Consider the following 21,968-nt stretch of genomic DNA (forward strand, 5'->3'; position numbering starts at 1 on the left):
ATGCACCTCTTTAAAAAACAACTGTTCTCACAATATGCTCATCCTTCAGTTTATTGCCAATTTCAAAAGCCTAATTGGTGTTGTGAACTGCGAGGMTATCCAAACTGTGAATGGACTGAAGAAACTACCTTTTCCTTCCTCTACTCACTTCCTGTTTCAGCTGCAGATTTTCTTCCTTGCTAATGCAAGTATCTTTTGTGGAAGACTTTTCTTTTACAAGAAAACCAAAAGTATCTSTTAGTTTCCAGCATGATTTTTATAGATCAGCACCAATTCTGACTTGGTATTTGACATTAGCATTGCTCTTTAAAACATATTTGATATTTTCTCAGCAGTAGCATCASATTGCTTTAATGCTTATTGACAGGCAGGTCAGTAGCCAGTGACTTTTTTTTTAAATGACTGTATTCTTTTGTTCTCTTTGCAGTACCCGCAAGGACTTGAATGACAGAAAGTTCATTTTTCTCCCAATGAACATCTGATTAGAGTAGCCCATGCTTTACCCCCCTTTGGGAGACATGCTGTCAGCCAGCAAAGCCATGGTGGTCGTGGTAGCTGTCACTGCATATCCAACAGCTGCTCCGTTACACATTCCCTAACCTGGCAAGAGCTGCGCTGCGGAGATTCTGCTGCTTTTCCCCACCCAGGCTCTGTGCTGCCCTGGCCCCGTCCCTCCAGTAGGCAGGCTGGCCAGCAGCTCTGCCTGCAGCTGCTTCCCACCCTCCCAGTGCCGGTTCACCACAGCAGGAGGTGTCCCAAAGGCGCCTTCTATGGCCTTGGCCCTGGAGAATCAATGTCACCCTGTCAAGGACCAAAGCTCTATGGCTGGAAGCCTGCAGCACCCTAACCTGGTTGCTACTCACAATTTGCAGATACTGGCACTCTATGGGGTCTTTGCTGCACCAATAGAAGGAAACTATGAGGGAAAAAATTATGCTGAAGTGGACATTTTGAATTATTTACATTCAAGGCAGAACATGGCTTGACGAATGGAAAGTCAATGAAATGGACCCTGTAGGTTCCCCTAATACCAAAAGAAATGTCAGTGCAGTTGCCACTGACAGAACTGCTCAGACAGAATACTATGTAAGACAGACTTCAGTGCAGGTTGCATTCAATAGATGGATATCCTAACCATCAAATGCAGAGTCAATTTAATGCTAAAGAGTTCGSAATGGTATTTTAGTTACTAGGAAAAAAAAACTAGGTGACAAAATATTTTCTTTGGAACAATCCTTTACCTTTCCATCTTTGTTGAAGATGTGATTAGAAAATGAATGGAACTGAAATTCTTGCCACAACTGGTTACAACTTCCCAGAAAGTCTTCGTTTGCACTAATGCTGGATGCCCCAGCCACAATTGTATTCTACATTTCTCACATATGAGTAGTTCTGTGTTCCACAATGAAATCCAGAACCAAAATCAATGTGAGACATTCTTAAACATCATACTATCCTAGAAGCCTGAAGGTACWGCAAAGTGCTTAGACATTTAAAAAAAATAACATATATTCCTGCTTGTGTAAACCATTTTTGGCTAACAAAATTTTAGGWCCATTCAAACAATATGTGAACTGAATTACAATAGTACATATGTACTTTTATTTACAGTATTAATATCTACCATCACTTTTGTTAAAGTACAAATATATTTAAATACTTCTAAAAGRTAGCATCAATGCATATACAGTATTTTTATTGACATTTCAGGTTCTGGATTATTTTTTAAGGCAAATTAGTGTGTGAATGACTAAGCAGTAAATATGAAGTGACTGTAAAAGTTGCATCTGCAGAAACCACAGTTCAGCCATACACCTGATTAATATTGCACATCTGTCAATGCTGGTACAAGATCAGATGTCACTCACCAACCAAACTTTTATATTCAAAAAAGTAAACAAAAACTTTCATGGACAACAAAAGATGGCAAGAAAGCCAATTAATATGACTAMTCTGGAGATGAATCRTGACGAAAAYTAAATTATATTAATGAACTGAAATATAATGGATGACAGTATAAATGGGAATACCAATSTGTTTGAAATTGGAACCCCAACATGAACAGCATTTGCCAGAGATGGCAGATAAACTTTGGCAACATAGTGCTTCTTGTCCTACTGAAAATGGACCAAAATGATCCTTATACATTGCAAAAGGCCAAACTCTCATATGGTAACAATGCAAAAGAATAACAAGTGTTTTTCTATGTGTGATATACCAATGGAAGAAAAGATGCAAAATCAAGATACTGTACTTACAGCATATATTTCTGGAACAACAAATCAAGAAATATAACAAGAAGATGGAAGAAGCACTTGGTAAGAACCCAATAAAAATATATTTTAAAAAAAGAATTGTAATTCTCTAAAGGTGCTGTGATTTCCCCACCTAACTTGGCTGTCTCCATTTTGGTAGGATTTCCTCACAGTAGAAATTTCCACATCTTAAAACCTTCTTTTCTAAGCAGTGAGAAAGGACCCTCAGAACAAATAGAACTTTTATTTCTACAGATGTCAGCAAAGCATATAGCATAGCTCAGTGAAAAAGAGTTATTCTGACATTCCAAATCCAGTGTTCGTTTAGAACTCAGGGATTAGAATGTTGCTGTTACTCCTAATCTGCTGTTCCACATCAGAAAATCATCAAATTCAAACTTTACCTTCCCTTTCTACAGCTTATCCCACCATGGGAATTGATTCATCACAAACTGCAATCAACTTTTTGGTACTTAACTGAATACAAATTACAATACTAAGGGAGATTTACATGTTTGTGTCATAGAAAACAGTGCTCATGAAAAAAGAGTTGGTTTATGCACTGCAGGGATTCAGCTACATTTCCAAATACGCATTCACAATAAAGCACAGAAAGATCAGGAGGATGGGTATTTTGGTTGTTTTCTGTGCTTTCCTATTTCTCTATGTTAATTTCTGTAACTGTTCATTTTTAAAATGATCATTTTCCATTTGTTTCAGTCCTTTGATTTACCAGAAATAACAAATCTGCTGTCCCAGAATTTTGTTGTAGAAGTTCTGGGAAATCTCAGAGATTGAACCTTACTGAAAGTTTAGAGCACTGAATATCCTTTTCTCTAAAATGTGAATTAGTCACTGAAATGAAATAAAAGGTGTTATAAAAAGCAGGGCAAAAAAAATCCCAGCCTCCAAGAAAGAATGAATTTGAAATTACCTGACCAAAAATCCCTGCTTTTCTGAGTTAACACTTTGTCCCAGTTACATAAAAACATGACAGAAAGCAAAACATTAAAGTTACACTTTCTTTTGGCACATCACCATTCAATAATATCTTTTGAGCTATGCTACTTTCTAATTCTGTAGGATAAGTCAGAAATATAATTAAATATCTATATATATGAAACTTTTACTACATATCACATATATTACCAATGTATAATGATAACAGATATGCAGCAGATGACTTCATACTAAATATKACATTTGTAATGTCTTCTTGCTGCTTTTGCCCTTTTCAGTTCTACTTGTTAGGCAATTTCAAATGTTTATACTATAAGGTTTTTGGAACAGATATGCAGTAATGCCTGAAAAAACAGACTCAAATTCTGATACTGATGTTAGTAATGCACAATGATCAGACTAATSCTGAATAAATATTAAATAATAAAAATAGTAAAATCTGTAATCCAAAATTGCATCTTACTAGGAAAAGTTGAGAAACATAGTACACATTTTAAATATTTAACTGGAGAACAAAGAGATAATGACGAAATCCTGAATCATAGTATCTGTATTCAACTCCCAGTCTCAGTTTGCTCTCAATCAATATTGTTACCATTGTCACTGAAGTTTCAGAACTGTGTAGCACTTCCTAGATCTTAAAAGATTTGTTTTATTAATTTCACTAAGGTTTTCCATTGAGTATCTATTTCTGTTTCAAGCTTCAATTACATTACATATCCTCATATACTTTTCAGTTGTGAGTAAAGGTTGAACAYTGGTTGTAAAGCAAAGGAGATGGTTAATTAAATGCTCTGCAACAAAGAATTTGAATGTAGAAGTTGTCAGGCTTTTAAGGCCTCCTAAATGCAATCCCAGAATAAATGGGATAAATGCCTCAAGTTTTCAYCTGGATTCTATGTATGACAATATGTCACATTAATCAGTCCAAAACATATCTCATGATTGTTTAAACAACACTATAGTTTGATACAGCAGCACTGACAACCCTTGCTGCACCCCCACCAATAAGACATCAGAACTGGAGTTCACAAAGCCTGTATTAGGGATGCAAATATCTCAGAGAGGTAGGTAATTAGGAACACACCAGAATCAGATTGCAGGGAAATACTGAGTTTTCAAATCAAATCTCCCCTGCTCACTTAACACTTAGATGAATGTCAGTAAATGAAAGTACAGCAGGTTTTAAACTCAGCAACATAAAAAAGAGATCAGAAAGGGAGATGAGGGTAAAAATAACATTTGTTTGCAGCTAAAAGGAGAATTTATTTCTCAGCTCAAAAACATGGGACATGATAATTTCCCTGCCTTCACCAAWAAGTCTCCTGGACAAATAAACATGAAAAATGCTTAATTACACAACATAGATAAGATACTAGGAACTAAGACGTTGATTTTTAAAGCAATGGATGAACACAAAGAAGCATGTAAAAATTGTTTCCCTTTACTGAATTTCAGATTATGGAGTTTTATGACTGCCAATTCTTCTTCTTGACAACATCCATATCTCAGTTACTAAAACCACAGAATCRGTGCTGGTCAGTTGAGGTTCCTTAGCAGAGTAGTGTTAAACCTAAAGTCACATTGAATTTTCCACRCTGGTGAATATGAAGAAGCTAAGTGTTCAGTGTTATTGTTGCATCACTCTCATGCACCTAAAAACTAAAGGGAAGGGAAAAGACTTTACAAAAAAACAAGTTTTGCCCTTATCTGTCATGGTAGAAAAACATCTTCCCCTACTCACATTCTGTTTATAAGACTTTGGGTAACAAGTCTGAATTAAAACAAGTGCAATAAAGGTAATTAATTATTACAAATTTTAAGGAAAATAAATCCCCATATTTGATTGTATTTTTTATTTCATGGAGAGARCCACAGACTTCTCAACAATGTAAATGAAGTATGCATGCAAATATAACATCCTAGATAATTATGTAACATTATCCTACTGTAAATCTGGGTACGAATAGGTGTAWGGATTTACTGAAAGTTAAATACTGAGAGCTTTGTACATGCAAAAACAAGCCAGCTGCTGACAGAAAGATTTTTTTTAGACAGCATCAGGGCCACATTCAGCAATGAAACTCTTTTCTCTTTCGTTTCTGCATCCTTCTTTACATACATTAAAAAGTAGCTTTTGTTTCATTGCCTTTCTCTTCTGCCCTGTTGACTCAGATGTTATAATTTCCAGTGATGACAATCCAAATGTATGAATTGCACTTAGGCTTAATTTCCTGAATTATGAGTACTGTTATGATCTCATGTAATCTGAATGGATTAAAAATGGAGAAGTTTRATCTTAAGCTTGATCTTCAGATCTCTACCACTAGCACTCCTCCACTCCTCCACAATGACAGGAAAACTGCTTAAGCTCTTTGTGATGTTTTCTTCCTATCTCTAAGGTTTTATGTGGTTTAGAGATGCAAGAAGCAACTACTGCAGTTGAACTTCAAGAGAGAATGGTGATCCTACATCACAGGGTGRTGCACCCTATGAGAAGCAAACATTTCCAGAACTAAAGTAATAGACAATGATTTTTGCGACTCAACCATCAGTTAAGAGGATGTGTGTCTGTAAGCAAGGATTTACTAAATAAAATGAGTATGTASAAACAAGACTGGCAGTCAAACAGGACTGACTATATAGCACATTTCAGTGGTTAAAGGCTTATTCTTTCTTTTCAGCTACTTGTAATACAACTCACACCAGGGGTGGAGCTGTAACCCCCGTCTACATTAAGGACTGGATTGGAAAGTACCTTAGAATTTCAGAGCTTACCTCCATAGATATGTTCTCTGCYGTGGMACAAAAAATCYCAAACAAATTAAATCAAGACCAAGGAGTGATTAGGAAATATCCAGGCAAGTACTAATGGAAAGACAGTAAGAGCACTCCTGTGCCATCTCACACATCCAGAGGACTGTACGACAGAGTGGTTACTGTGGCCTAGAAGACACATTGATTACTGAACCATTCCTTTTTTAACATCTATCATCAAGGACTAGCCCTTCCCTGTGTGGCATGCAAAAAAAATAGGAAAGGGTAAAACAAAAGAATGGCTAAGTATCTTTTCAAAAAACATCATGAACAGAAAGAACACTTGTGACTGTATGCAGAGCTGCAAGGAGGAAAAATGAAAATCCAAAGCTCAAGTAACGGCAGAAATAAATTTCTAAATAAAACCTTAATACGAGTGAGAATCACTCTATAGCTGTGAATACATTCAGACAGAGAAGCATTCTGACCATAGCCTAAAGAGTAATTGTTCTTGTAAGGAAGGCAAATCAAACAATGAAAGCTTGTTTTGGTGGTGAACAAAACAAAGCACCTTTTACACTTCCTTGTACACTACTGAACTACTAATAACCAAGCATCTTAATGACAGTCAATTCATATACATCTGTTACAGAAGTTATAACTTTGGGATACATCTGAATCTGTTGGTATTAAAGAGAAATTAATTTCTAAGGAAACAAAACCTGGTARAAGTGCATGCTCTTGTTTGCAGACTTCAGAAAAGGAATAAACTGTTTTTCACTTTGGCAATCAGATCTAGTAGTGACTGGCAAGCACAATTATGATTTGAWGCAATTTTTCTACTTAAGCAGATGGCCAGCTCCCTCTACACTACTTCAATGACATCTTGCAAGAAAGACAACAAGTTTTGATAGTCACCCTAATCGCATAGTCCCAACTCCACTGAAACATGAGTGGAAAGGCCAGGCCCATGAAGGGAAAGGTTTCATTCTTGGTGAAGTGGTAACAGTCCACAGTAYTCAAGATTGGCACTGCCACCACAGAGCTTGCCGCCCAGCAATATGGCAGCTGTGGCTCTTCTAGAGCAAGAGAGAGGCCAAGGCAATGCAGTGCCAGTGCCTGCATTGTGAAAACACTGCAGAATTGTCATGTCAGTTATGTAAGACTCGACAGGCTGYAGGTTCAGAGGTCTGCAACATACTAGAATCCACTAATATCCAGAACAAGCAGAATTAGAGACACATTGGACAGGACAGAAGCAGTTCAACATGCCTAATGCTTGTTCCTACACTAACAGATTCTGCTGTAAATTAGGATAGAATTCCCCTGTCCTTAAAGAGATATATAGATGAGTTTAATTTTGTGAGGGAATAAATATAAAATGCTGCAACCTGTGCAACAGAAAGATACTTCAAACTCCTCCTTCATGTTTTTCCCTCTTCTGGAAGATATGCCTTGAGTCAGTGAAAATCTCAGATGTCAATTGCAAATGAGGCACACAAAAACTTTGCAATTGCTTCAGCAGGAGTATGTTTCCTCYAGAAAAGAAGGAAATCAAGTTTCTTTGATTCTAAATATTCTCATTTAAAGCTCCCCCACATCTCACACCTATGAGCGAATGTATTTCACATGGGTAAGCTTAGCAAAGAATCACAACCCTTTACTGGAAGTTGTATTTCATGAAAAAAGATCAAAAATGTCAACAGCGAACAAATGTCAAAGAGGTGCCACTTCAAATAAGCCTTTGAACCCATTTGACCAAGGCTATTGTTTAAAAAAAAAATCACACCTGTGTGCAGACAGATAGGCTCTCTTTATCTGGTAAGAACAAGGTGTGGAGACTCATGGGATAGATAATTAATCTCTATTGCTATCTATAGTTTCTTTGTTAACACTGTCTTGGTTGAAGTGTGAAAATATGTTCACACTTTTGAAAATGGGCGATTAGCTAATCAAATGACAATATGAATCTTAGAAACACAGAAATTACTGTAACCCAACACTACTTCTGACAATATATGTTGCTTAAATTTTATAAGAAAAATATTCTGTCAAGCATCCTTCAAGACTCTAACGGAAGTTACCATATCTTGCCACTGTAACAATCAGTGGAAAYCGTGACCACCATCATCAATCTATTTCCACTAGTGCACTCAGTATTTTACYCTCAGGGAGTTAATTGCAGGGAATATTTTCTTTGTATAGACAAGTTCCAAGARACTGTGACAGAAAGATGACATAAGCAGTCCCAAACAACAAGGGGTTCTAAGCAGTAGCCAGTGTCTGTTAGGGCCCTATTAAGTACAGTTGTGTGTATTAAGTAGAACTGGTCTCACATGAGTGCCCCAGGAGATGTTTCAATTAAGCAAGTTTACTGGACAAGTGTTAGTTAAACAAAGCATACAGTACAAGCTTGTATCAAAGTGCTACATGGCAAAAGCCCCACACATTTCAGCACAACTTCACAGGGCTGCCCAAGTTGTGCAAGATTCATATTTTAAAAGATTTGACTAAACACAATTGCATACTCCAGATGACATTTCAAAACTTTCTCCTGGGATAAGATACAAGTTAGACCTCATGTTTAAGGAAGACCCACTTTGCACATTTTTTCTTTTTTTTTTTTTTTTTTTAATGAAACTATCGCTTTATACTGTTGGATGCTTCCACAGGATGAAGTTCATTTTCACAGGCATTTCCACATTAATGAAGGAAGTAAATATATCTTTTCTCTGTAAAGGTCGAAGATCTTACTAACATCAAGACTGCATATAAAAGCATGAAGAACAAAAAYGTTTTGCTTTTTTATCTGTGCTACTAAAATTCTTGACATGGCTCTTAACACTTCACATCTCTCACGCAGTAAATTCCTCTTCTCTGGCCATGAAAATTGTTCTGCTCCTATTCATTCAAGCTGCTGTAAGAATGTAATTTTCCTGTGTCATTGAGTCAGCCATTGTACCACTTCCTGGGATCACTGCACTGACTCCCAAGTCAGACACAAGCAATTTATCTTAATTTAAAGTCATTTGTGGACAGTTTCTATCTTACTGTCTTATGCCATTCCTGCTCTGCATAATGTCAGTCTCATTTTCTTACCTGTCAAGATATCACCTTCTCTGATGCTTTCTCATTTCCAATARTTTCTACTAACCCCAAATGACATGGGACTGTTATCAGCCTCACAGCTGCATATGYCCTCCTCAAAAACTATTTCTGACCCTCAAATCTCCAGAACAAAGTTGTTCTATCATTTTTTTCCCTTTGTATTTGTTTTTATTTCCTCAAGATATGTCTTACTCCCTTTTGCAGTTCTCAGCATTCATCACTCTTGTCTGTCAGACTTGGAAATAAGGCTCCCAGAAAAATCCTGTTTCTGCTCTCCATGCCTGCTACTGGAAGAAGCAGTGGGAGAGGACAACTCTTCCAAGCTACAAAGCTATTGGACATTTATTTTTGCATGAACTGTTTCCATAAAATAAGAAGTAAAGTTCTGGCTAGCATGTAACCTGGGCCTGAAACCGATTGAATTAATACAACACACTGAGCTGACATGTAAGTTCAAAAATCTCCATCAATAAAATAAATCTTCAGCATTCTAATTTTGCAGAGCATATATAAACACCACTAGCCAAGAGGTTAAGAGCAGCAAAACTTGTTAACTTAAATAATACCTTTTCTAAAAAAACTGAACTTACTGTTGGAAGTGTACTTTCCTCTTTTTGGCTCTCACACTGCAAGCTCCTCTTTGTTGATTGGCTGGCATCTTTTTTTTTCCTTTTTTTTTCTAACCACTCTCTTACATTCATTGCAGAAGTGGCATAGGCCAAAATCCCTTAATAAAAGAAATATACATAAGTTGACATGTTGCACTTGCACAGCTCTGTCCAATTAAAATTCTCAAAACATTTATAAACATTAACTGAAGTGGTATAGCTTAAAGTTGCAGAAAACAATTGTAATATTCACATTGTACTCTAAGGAGTGAGACCAAACTTGTTGTTAAAAAAAGAACAGCAGAAAGGCACTTAATGGTATAAAGCTCTAGACCAGTAAGGCCAAAAGCATTCGACTGGAAGATTTTGTCTACATCACGCTCTACTAATTTCTGTGAATGTATCAACATGAAGAACTTGGCTCTTAGTGTGGCCTCAAGTTGAAACAATGTATTTTCAAATAAAGGGACTAAATTTTCATTCAGTGAAAATACTGTCAATCTGGGGAAAAAACGCACTTTTCCCCCAGATTGAAACTTTGATGGAAATTATTTTTAATAATAAATAACATGGTGTTATCAAACCTGAATTTTCTAGACTGCTTGTTATCTTCCAGAGGCTTACAAGGTCTATCTGGTGTTTGGGGGAGGCTCCCGGACTTCTCACTTCCCTGAGAAGGTAATGTTTAATTGTAATGAGAATGCAATGTTTTCACCTTTCCACTGAACAGAAAGTAATAATGCCAGATAACAGAGGAAATACTGCCTTTAAAAGAATTTTTGCAGCCTCCTGTAAGAGGCTACTGCATGAAATAATTGATTTTTCATATCAGCTGTCAGTCTAAAATAYTAAAGATGGGCAAAGAGGGTGGGTTTTCTGAAAATTCTGGGTTGTATTTATTAAAACAAGTCTTGAGTTTCAGACATGCCTCCTTGCTTTTCATTTMTTTTAATTTCTAGGGAATCATGTTCTTGGGTTTTTAAATATATGGCAGTTTCTGGCAATTTATCAATTTAATTTTTTTTTTAATTCCATGTTTTGAGTCCCAACCTTGCCTTGCGCCATGAAAAACTAAAAGTTGGTTAATTAAGTATACTGCAGAGTCCTAAATAAGAGTTGCAGGTAGGGCACTGGATTTCCTGATTCCTCTGTCAACCGAACAGCTGTCACAGGAACATGGTCCCAAAGACACTGAAGCATGAGAGAGAACCTCTTACCTGCTGACTGGAAGGCCCTTTTTATGGGCACAAACAAACTCATCAATAAAAACAGCCACCAATGAAATTCTCATTTTCCACTTCAAGTCCTTGCTGTGGAAGCCTTGGGCACCCCAAGTCCTGGAGGCTGTGACATTGGTCTCTGTCAGAGGCTGCACACTTCCCTGAGGTTCCCTGGGAATCCGGGGCTCCTTATGCCCACAATTGTCAGGAGCCAGACTCTGGGCTCCTCAGTACAAGTGGAGGGCAGTGAGAATGACTTGGGGGCTGGAGCATTTTCTATTACACGGAAAGGCTCAGGGAGCTGGGCCTGGTCAGCGTCGACAAGAAATCATTTATGGAGATCTTATCAATGCATGTAAGTATCTAAAGAGAGTGTGCCAAGAGGATGGAGCCAGGCTCTGCTCAGTGGTGCCAGGAAATAGGACAAGAGGCAATGAGCAGAACCTGAAGCACTGGAATTTCCACCTGAATATGAGGGAGAACTTATTTATTGTGTGGGTGACCACGCACTGGAACGGGTTGACCAGAGAGGGTGTGGAGTGTCCCTCACTGGGCTCAAGAACGATATGGACATAATCCTGTAGGATAACCCTGACTGAGAAGGGAGGTTGGACCAAAAGACCCACTGCGATCACTTTTCAACCTGACCCATTCAGTGATTTTGTGACCCCTCGGTGACTCCCCGAGTATGAGCCCACCTACATTCCCTAGGCCCCGCTCACCGCGGTAGCGGTAGCGGCTCAATCCCAACGCCTCAGGCTCGCCTCAGGGCCTCCTCAGGGTCGCCTCAAGGTCACRTAAAGGTCACCTCAGAGCCGCCCCGGAGCCCACAACACCGCACACCAAAATTCGCTGCGCATTGCCGGCCCCGGTCTCCGCCCGATGCGGGGAGGAGCGGGAGGAGCGGCCGGGGCTGTACCGGGGCTGTGCGGGGGCAGTGCCGGGGCTGTGCTGCGCCTGCGCCGCAGGGCCGGGGAAGTGGCCGCGCGGGGTGTGCGCAGCTGCCGCCGGCGCGTGGGGCCGCAGATGGAGCCTCCCCCCGGCGCCGCAGGTAGGGGCGGCTGACGGGCGGGCGGGCGACAGAGCGGGAGGGAGGGAAAGAAAGAAAAAAAGAAAGAAAGAGGGAGGGAGGGAGGGAAGAAAGAAGGGAGGACGACGGGGCGGTGGAGCAGTGATGCGGGGGAGTGCCCATACTACCCCCACCGTCCTCTCGCCTCTCAAGGCTTCCTGTGGGAAACCCCCGCCGCTTTCCGCTGGCCCCTCACACCCGCCAGAGAGGGCGGTGAGCTGGGCTGCGGTTCACAGCCGGTGGGTGCTGGGAAGGGCCACCCTCAGGGACTCCTGCCCGTCTTCCGCGAGGTTCCGGGCGGACTGGGACGTCCCCGCCGCCCTCAGCGGGCGCCCGCCGCCACYTCCCTCCTTCCCTCCTTGCCTCCCTGCTACCGCTGCCGTGACCTCCAGCTGCACGACGCGGGGCGCGGCCACCTCCGGGGCATCCCGGTGCCCGCGGGTGCCKGCTGTAGCTTCTCTGGCTGTGTAACAAACCTAAAGGCAAAACACCAAGGTTATGTGGTCCTCGTCTTCGTGCTACGAGATCTTGTCCGAATGGTGCTACACACATGTCCACAGGAGTGAGTGGAAGCCCCTGTCCTTAATACCCATGCAGTGTTCGCTCATGTGCCCAGAGTTGCCGAGGCAGGTGCCCTCGGCTTGGTGTGTTAAAAGGGTTTGGGCCTGCTTCAGCTAACGCAAGGCATTGAGGTTTCCGCAGCTGGTGGTGAGCTGCAGTGGTTGTGGCTGTGCACCTTAGTCCCTGCAGCCTGTGGCTGCTTCTCCAAAAGCCAAAGGATGCTCTCCAAGGCCAGGCTCTCGGTTTCTGATGGAAACCTGTCCTGGACCCGGCTCTCCAGGCCTTGCAAACAAGGTGTTCATAGAGAAGTCAAGTTCTGGGTTTATTGATTGTATCCTGTAAACATTGATCTGAATTAAAAAAAAAAAGTTGTGAAACTTACCGTTGTATTTCAAATGCTGGATGTTCGTCTACAGTGTAGTTTTGCTTCCCAGTTGTCCTTTGGAAAAAGCCTAGTTAATATATTAGCTAATGCAAAGATTTACAGAATATTCAGAGTTGTAAGGGACCCACAAGGATCATTGAATCCAACTCTTAAGTAAATGGTCCGTAATGGATTGGATCTAACCCGTGACCTTCGTGTTACTAGGATCATTCTCTAACCAACTGAGCTAATCCCAGTGATTCAAACTGTTGCAATTTCAGTGTAAAACAAAAAGGATGGTGCCAAACACTGGAGTTCATCAGTGTTCTGCTTCCCTATTTATGTATAYAATGACATTATCTGTCCCTCCCAAACCAGATTGTGGTTGTATGTTAGCTGTGGTAGGACTCCTGAGAGTGTACTTTGGTTACGTGCTATGTGACACCAATACTGAGATTCATCTGCTGAGCCGTGGCGTTGCTTACTGACACCTTTCTAAATCTTCTACCTTGTTATCCAGTATCTTTTGCTTCCTCCCCCCACTCCCCATCAGTCTCTGACTGTTACTGCTCTGTTGAAAACCTCATAATRAACTAAAAGTAGAGATGTCTAAGTGAGGAAATAGAGAAACTGGAACAATAGCTGCAAGAGGTGTGAGCTGCCTTGTTTGTATTAGTAAGGTGTTAACCCAAATACCCYGGTGTGGTGGGTTTTAGTGTCATCATTGTTAACTGCTTCTTGGCTCATATAGGAGAAAAAAGAGAGAGTACCACCGTTTTATAAATTGTTACTATGACTGATACTTCATTTAATAGTCACAAAGACAAAAATATTCTCAGGGCTTTGAGAGGCAGTAGGAAGTGAATATCAAGGAGTCCTCTGAAGCTCAGAAAGTAGAACCTGTGAATTATGTCGTGATTTGTATGAAAGGAGTTTTTTGATAGCTGCAGTTTGTCAAGGAACTGTGGTTATGTCATTCGGAGATTATATCCAGTAAATAAATTGGTAGATAAATATATTCACAAAATTTTATGTTCATAGAATCATAGATTATCCTGACTTGGAATCGACTCTCRAGGATCATCAARTCCAATTCTTGSCCCTGCACAGGACTTCCCCAGGAATCACACCATGTGCCTGAGAGTGTTGTCCAAGCATTTCTTCAACTCTGTCAGACTTGGTACTGTGAGAACTTCCCTGAAGAAGCCAGCCACCATCTGGGTGAAAACCTTTTCATAATATCCAATTTAAAACTTCCCCTAACTCAGCTTAGTGCCATTCCTTCAGCGTGTCACTGGTCACCAGGGAGATCAATGTTTGTTTTCTCTTCTTTCCCATTTGAGAAAGCTGTAGACTGCAGTGAGGTCTCCCTTCAGTCTCCTCTGGGCTGAACAAACCAAGTGACCTCAGCTATTCCTTGAATGGCTTTAGGCTCTTCCTCTCCTCTAGGCCCTTCACCAAATTTGTAGCCCTTCTTTTGATGCTCTGCAAAAGCTTTCTGTCCTTGAACTGTAGTGCCCAAAACACACAGTACTCAAGGCAGACTGCCCCAGTGCAGAGCAGAGCAGGACAATCCCCTCCCTTTCCCATCTGGTGATGMTGTGCTTGATGCTCCCTAGGACATGGTTGGCCTTCCTGGCTGCCAGGGCACTGCTGGCTCACATTCAGCTTGCCATTAACCAGCACTCCCAGTTCCCTTTCCTCGGTGCTGCTCTGCAGATGCTTGGTCCCCAGTCTGTATGTACATCCAGGGTTGCTCCGTGCCAGGGGCTAAACTGCATTAAGCTTTACATGGTCGATTGTCCAGCTCTCTAATTTGTCTAGGTCTTTCTAGACAGGAGGATCTCTCTGCCTTTGAGGGAGTCAACAGCTCTTCCCAATTTAGGAAGACATTGCACTATTTTGTTTTATCTTTCTCCAAAATGAATGTKCTGCAGCCCAGCATTGAATTTGATTTTTGTATGCAGCACTTCCAAAACTACGTAAGGTGATGTTTTTAGTAGTAGAGGCCATGGGTTATGAGAATGCTCATTTTCTTTTTAATGTGCACTTTGTTATAGYTGTCCTTTTCTGCTGGTGATGTGTAGATCCACAGTTAAAGAATCACAGATGTTTAAAGAGAAAAGTGGAGTCATTGACAACAGCTGAGATACACAGTACAGCTTTTGGTACCTATCCTACATATGTGGCTTGAAAGCAGGAGGGCTGAAGACTGATTTAATATTTTTCCTAAGATATTTAACATGTCTGTCTCTTGATGTCATGTGGAAGTCTAGGTTGTTAAAYASARCAGTAGTTWATSRGTGGAAGGAGAAAATTTGGCTTGTRGAATAGTTATGACTTGTTTCAAAGTGGCGAGGGCAATAAGACTAGAGATAGAAGAATATACTGAAAAGAATGAAATAATAACTTCAAAAGATAGAAAGGATAAAATAATGGGAGATAAAACAATGTTGAATTTAAAGAGCAAAAATATATAAGTAAAAGGAAAACTGRCTTTTCAGCTGTTCTTTTTCAACTKTTAATTAAACTTCYTTTAGGTAAGTTTTGKGATTAATARCATAAGTTGCCAGAATAACATCTSCAAGCCTTTTGTTAATTTAACTRAAAGGCTTTTAGGCTTGTCACCTCATGCTCTGGAAATTAAGAAAAAGCTGATGTGTTTTGATAATATTCCTGATGTTATTTTCCAAGTTCTTCATTAATTTGTATTGTATATACTGATTGTTCATTAACTTTGTAGGCACAGAAGTCAGAGGTAGTCACTGGTTTTTTTTTTTTATCTCTTAATCCTTACTTCCAGTTAAAGAAATCAAAATAAAATGCAGGCAGAATGGTATTTTGTCCTGTTATTCATAAGCCTTCCTCTTCGTTTGTGTAGTATTGTTTATTTGGAATGAAAGGAGTGGCTAAAGAGCTAAATATTCAAGCTCAAGGAGTTTGGGCAGATTTTTCTTATAATGAAACTTTTATTTGTGATTTACATTGCTYTTCATTACACYATGTCACACACTCYTRAAAATTAGTAAAGAGGACTATGTAGTGCTGGAGCAGCTGATCAATGGTAATGGGCATGGTGGCAAGTGTTAGGTGGTTAACATCTCCTCTTGTAATAACTGAGGGATTTGTTGGTTGTTAGATTTTCTGCATCCCTTCTTTGTCCAGATATTGGGTACTTTGCTCTTTCTATCTTTTACTTCTTATTCATCTCTTGTTTCTGATGCAGATTATTGCACAGTTTTATATGTTGTTGATTAGTTCTATTTTATGTGGTCTGTTTGGTTTATACAATTCAGATGGTTTGTGGTTTTTTTTCGGGATCTTTCTCTCTTACTCCAAGTGGAAGTAAGCAATAAATTCTTGGACAGCTTTCACTGTRAGTTAGAAAGGGCATAGAAGAAATAGGGATTGTACACGTGGGACTGGTTTCAGATAAGAGGTGCTCAAACACATGGGYTTGACTTTYTAAAAAGAGTGRAACCCTATATGTTGRAATTGGATTGTGTCCGTACTGCTGGTTTATTTTGACATCTCAGAAAAAACCCTGCAATGTGTATTTGGTTGCTGAAATACTGCTGCATGGTGCTTTGTCTAAGTGACAGAAAGTGGTGTTGAGGATTTTGCATCAGTTACCAAGTGAAATGCTCAGAAGCTTTACAGTAGAGGAATTAGGTCTGTCTCTGCTAGTTTAATCCTTGTTCAGTCCACAGCTCTAGTTGTTACTCACTCTGTGTTTTTTGTGTGTGGTTGGAATTCTCATYTGTTGTCAGATGGGATTTGAGGTGGGCTGAGGAGTTTGCTGTATAGGTAGCTCACAACCTGAGTTTTCMTAACTGGCARGTCTGTCATMCTTGAACAATGCTACAGGCTACATRTTAATGAAGCTGCATTATTTCYAGTAGTAAATATGAAGTCCTAATCTGTAATTAATTTTCAGGACCTGTAACTGGATTTGCTCTGTGATCAGCAGTGTAAAAATATCTCCTTGTGCYGGCTTGGCTTTACTTATTACTCACTAGATGTATGAGCATTTGCAATCTGCATGTAATTAACAAGAAAGTATGCTTTTCTGGGTCTGCTTTTCCTTTTCTTTCTAGGTATTACAGATTTTYTGTAGTACAGCCATTGTTCACTTTTAGCAAACAGTATTCTTGTAATCCGGTGCTGCCATATTGCAGGAACATGAGCCCCAAAGCAAAATATAAGATAACAAATTCAGCCAGTGAAAAAGGTGAAAATTGACTTTGAGGTGATGATAGAATGGTGAGAAGTTAAAGCTTTGGAAATTTTCCCTGCTATTGTCATCCCTGTACTCCATCTTAATTTAAAATGATGTCAGTATTAGAAAGATCTCAAAATCTGGAACTTTTTTGATACAAATAAGTTTATCCCTATACATTTAAAGAAAAAAAAAAGAAGGATGCTGCATAGAGAAGCTGTATTGATAAGTTTCTTCTGMTTTTAAATCAGAGTTTCAGGATATCACAGATCTAGTCTCACTTGGATTATAACACTTCCATCATTTGATATTGTCCTTCTGTACTTTCAAACCTCGGTGGAAACTCACAACTTAAGTCTCTAGTTTGTATGCAAACACCGATGTGCAAATGAAATTACCAAACTCAGTAGCATTTCACATATGTATAAAGTTGTTTGTTTGGTCCTGGTCCATCATCCRTCAGTTCACACTGGATATTTTTGATTGATTAAACCCTTTACCTTTAATGGGATTCTGCATATTTTTTTGTGGGAGTGAGGTTTACAAAGAAGGATGCTGAAATTATTCTGTCACTTTACTGGCAAGAAATTCATGCAGTCAAAGGCACAGAAGCCTTCCCCAAGGATACAGCATTGGATATCCAGAATATGAATTACACTGATACATCAAATTACAGTTGTAGGAAAAGACCCTAAGATTTTAGAAAGATATTTTTTTTTCCTTCCATGACTTCAGTGGGTCTATCTCTAAATTAATCTGTTCTGATGTGTAACTTAGTGTTTTCAGATAGAGGTTTTGAGAAGTTGATGATATATTCAATGATACAGATTTTTTGGATAAGTTTTTATGATGCACATATGCATAAATGATTCACATGAATTAACCTAAGAATGGTAATTTTTATTTAATACAAGGGGAATAAGCTAGGCAGAATAATGGAGATGAAAATTTTGAGTTGAATGCATTCTTTTCCTGAAGGAGTACTAAGCTCTAATTATATAGCTCTAATTATATTTGTTTATTCAAAACACTGTTWAAAGTGCACTAAAATCAATCTGATTTTTTTTTTTGTAAAAAAGAATTTAATGTCTAGAGCCAATAGTCTGATTGATGAAGGGAATGTTTGCCATAAGCAGGCAGTGGACTGTGCTGCTCCCTCTGTTATTTAAAACAAAACTGTGTTAATGAAAGGGAATGTTTATCTCACAGAAACAATTTTTACCAAGTGATGTGAAAAATAACTGAATCCTCTAAATTAGTAATTTTGTAACTTAGTTATAAACTTACTATTCATTCTCCAAACCATTTCAAATGTTGTGTATACTATAGGTCTGCATATGGAAGAAATGGCAGAATGGCTGTTAAATTCAAGTTTTAGTCGACTCCATAGATGAAAACAAGACCTTCCCTTCCAGGAAACCAGCTTCTTTAGGGTGAAGATTTTCTTTCAATGTGATGTAGGTTAAAGAATGGTAATTCTGCATGTATCTCCTTGGTTTTCTTCCCTTTTCACTTTAGTAACTACTATTTCTGGTACTGAAGTTCACATTGATACTTTTTCAAGTTTTATTTCTTAGCTTAGAAAAAGAAAGGCATCTTAGAAATCTGACTGCTCACAACTGCTTACCTTTGATGGTAGCTGGTAAGAAAAAAATAGTAAGGTGTATTATAAAAAAGATCCCATTTATGGCTTCATATTTCTCAACCAAGCTTCCAAAATAATGAAAGTGATTGTTTTTAAAATTTATATATATTTTCAGGAGTGTTGGATTTTAACTTGGATTCTTGAACCTTGATTGAATTTTCTACAGCATTTTTTGCTAGCAAATAACATAATTGTTACTTAAAAGTTCATAGAACTGGGATTTCAAGAAAACCTGAGGTATTACAGTTGTTAATTAAAATGATAATAAAATTACTAAAACGTTCTTTGTTCTTCATGTATATTGTAATTCTTAATGAAAGAGCAATAGCATTTAAAGTACTATTTTGAGCCTTTTTTGAACGTGGTTAAGTGAAAAGCCAAGTAAATCCAAATTATAGGTTGTATAACTAGAAATGCACTTTTCAGAGACTGTTACTGGAATTCCTTGACTCAGTTCCTCTTGGATGCAGAAAGTGTGAGGCTTCTTTAAATATCTGGGTAGAGCAGATTCCAACTTTTCTGAGTAATCTGTGTCCCTGCTACCTGAAGTCATGAGAGAGGTGAAAGCAGAGCTGTAAGCTATCAGCAGGATCTGCTAAAGGGTGAGTCAGTTACCAGCTGTATGGAATGAAGTGGGGAGATGATACCACTTCTCTCAGGGCATTCTTCTAGGAAGCTTTTGTCTTGGTTTCCTCTTCTTGTTCTAATTAATATGAGAAGCTGCTGCAGTTCCTTTTGTTATTAGAACTGTAAAGCAGCTCTGTATTTAATTCTCTTCTTTTCTGTAAAGGTTAAAGGTCTGCTGCCTTCAGCACAGGTCTTCATGGTGCTTGTGTTGTTTTCAAGGCCATCCTGGGTCCTTTGGTCAGAGGCCAGAAAGTATTTGTCATCTGCTTTCCCAGCTTCCATACAGAGTGAATTTGATATGTTCTAGTGCTTGGGATGTTCTTGTTCCTGTTGATGTGTATTAGCTTTTTTGGGTTTGGTCATTTTTACANCTTCCATACAGAGTGAATTTGATATGTTCTAGTGCTTGGGATGTTCTTGTTCCTGTTGATGTRTATTAGCTTTTTTGGGTTTGGTCATTTTTACAAAAATAATGAAAACCATTTAATTGACYAGTTGTCCTTGGCCTTCCATGGCARTAAAGAGCTCTTGCAGCTGAGGTTTTTGATCAACCACAGGAGGCTTTTACAACTGTAATCTTGTGCCCTACATGTTRTATGCAACAAGAGAACCACAAGCACTGAGCTTTGCCAAAACCCACAGATTTTATTTGTTAAAAAAAAACCCAGCTCTTAAATGTTTCTTAGTGATTTGGTGAATAGGGTTATCTCCCAGTTTAGTAATCCCTCTCTTTAATTCTTTACACTGGGCTGAGGTTTTATGCAAAACAATTTCTTTTTCACAAAGGTATTCACTTTTCTGTAACTTTCTCCGCTTCTGTCTTCTGTCTTTTTTTTTTCCCTGCAAGTTTGTAACTTCTTCAGCTGCTGTTTATCTTCTCCTCTGTTCTGGTCCTCACACAGAGCATTTTGGAATCTGCTGATTAGTCTTTAGGAAATATTTAGTAGTTTTATTGCMCAGATTCCTTGCCTGAAGACTTAKTCACATTTTCAAGGAGCTAGTGACTTAGCTGTAACCCCTGCAAGCCTGCACYTGGTTATAATTCTTGCTAACTTCTATGTATATTTTTATAAAATACTTAGGTTKTAATATTAATACCATTCAGCCTATGTTTGGTAACCTTTAYTTAATTCATCCTGTTCATCTATCTRTCCCTTGTAATGTTTGATGGTGTGTGGAAATTACATCAGAGAYTGAGGTAAGGGTAAAATCTCAAAATTTGAAATTGATCTAACAAACGTGGCCAAGTTTGGGCTGGCAAGGGGAGAAGAAAAAAGCTGCTGCTAACATTTTGTCTGACCTTCTGGAAGCTGAGAGGTGGCATGCTCTCATTGGTTGATTTTGTGGCCAAAGGCCATGATCTCAGTCTACCCAGAAGACCAGGAAAAGTGTGTAGAGGATGTYGGTGGGAATGAAAGGTATTAGCTTTCAAATGCAAAAGGCAAACTGTAGGAAAATATATTTCTTACTTGTCTGGGAATTACCATTTCAATATGAAATAAAACAGGAGTAAGGCTATTGAAATGCAGATTCTTCTGTAGGGACTAGTCTGCAGCAAATCTGGTATTACAGTAAGAATTACCTTTCTTAGTGGAGAACAGTGAACTTTCAGAAGGGGAAAAAAGTACTTATTCTGGAAACTAAAATATAGTTGAAAAAAGGCAAAAGGATAGGATGGTTTTACATCATGGTTGTGTCATGTTTTTTGATGAAGTCTTACTTCTGATGTGTTCTTTGAAAGTTCTTGCCGTATATGTTACTGTAGAGATGAATAGTTTGGATTGATGATGTTCATGTGCAGAGTTAACTGCATTTTTGATCCTGATGTACATATTTGTTTTAGCTGGTTGCTGCTACTTTTAATATTTGCACCTTATTTTTCTTTAATATTTTGTATAAATGCTAGGAATACTGACTTCAGTAAGGTATTTTAAGATCGTTGAACAAAAAATTTTAGTGCAATGGGTAATTAAGAATATTCAAATACTTAAAATGGTACAGTCAAAAACTCGTAAGTAAATATGGTATTGCCCAAATTGAACATCTGCATTTGAGCTATTTGGAGAGATGGTTGCACTCAAACCCTGAAGCTTACACAGTATAAGATAATTTAAATTGCTTRGGATTTTCATAGAGTCACTTAGGCTAAGTTTAACATCATCRAGTCCAACCATTATTAAGCACTAAATAATTTCGAATTAAAAATACAAAATCAAAATCCTCTAAATACAAACACTTGGGAAAAAAATTAAAATGGATACTTCCCAACAGAGATTCTTCTGAAAACTGTAGATGTTTTTTGGATAAACATTTTTGTAATTTCCTTTATACTGTTGATTTTATCCTTTTAATTACTGTTGTAGTTCTGTTCTTATACTTTCTACTGGATGACGCCCAGTGTCCTGATGTGCCCTCTCCTTCCTGCATTTTCAGCCTCTTTAGATTTGACAACATGGGACTAAAAAGAAGGAGTTTGCCTGGAGCATAGTTCTGTCATGGTTCTGGTTGAGCTGGTGTTAACACCAGTATAGCTACTCCCTGCTATTGRTCTTGCACCCCTTTTCTTTTAAATAAT

At 38.7% G+C, this 21,968-nt stretch overlaps 1 protein-coding gene across 1 annotated transcript in view; it reads left to right on the forward strand.

Moving 5' to 3' along the window:
- The first annotated feature begins 11,864 nt into the window (after positions 1 to 11,864).
- The window catches only part of CMC1 (C-X9-C motif containing 1), a 47,261-nt gene continuing 37,157 nt past the window's right edge, over positions 11,865 to 21,968 (forward strand). The window contains exon 1 of the mRNA XM_057375719.1: positions 11,865 to 11,959. Coding sequence (XP_057231702.1) covers positions 11,935 to 11,959 — 25 coding nt within the window. The 5' untranslated portion in view covers positions 11,865 to 11,934. The remainder of the gene's footprint in view (positions 11,960 to 21,968) is intronic.

The sequence above is a fragment of the Malurus melanocephalus genome, unplaced genomic scaffold (genome assembly GCF_030028575.1).
Source record: "Malurus melanocephalus ecotype Western Australia unplaced genomic scaffold, MMel_1.1 scaffold_256, whole genome shotgun sequence".
NCBI classification, from domain to species: Eukaryota; Metazoa; Chordata; class Aves; order Passeriformes; family Maluridae; genus Malurus; species Malurus melanocephalus.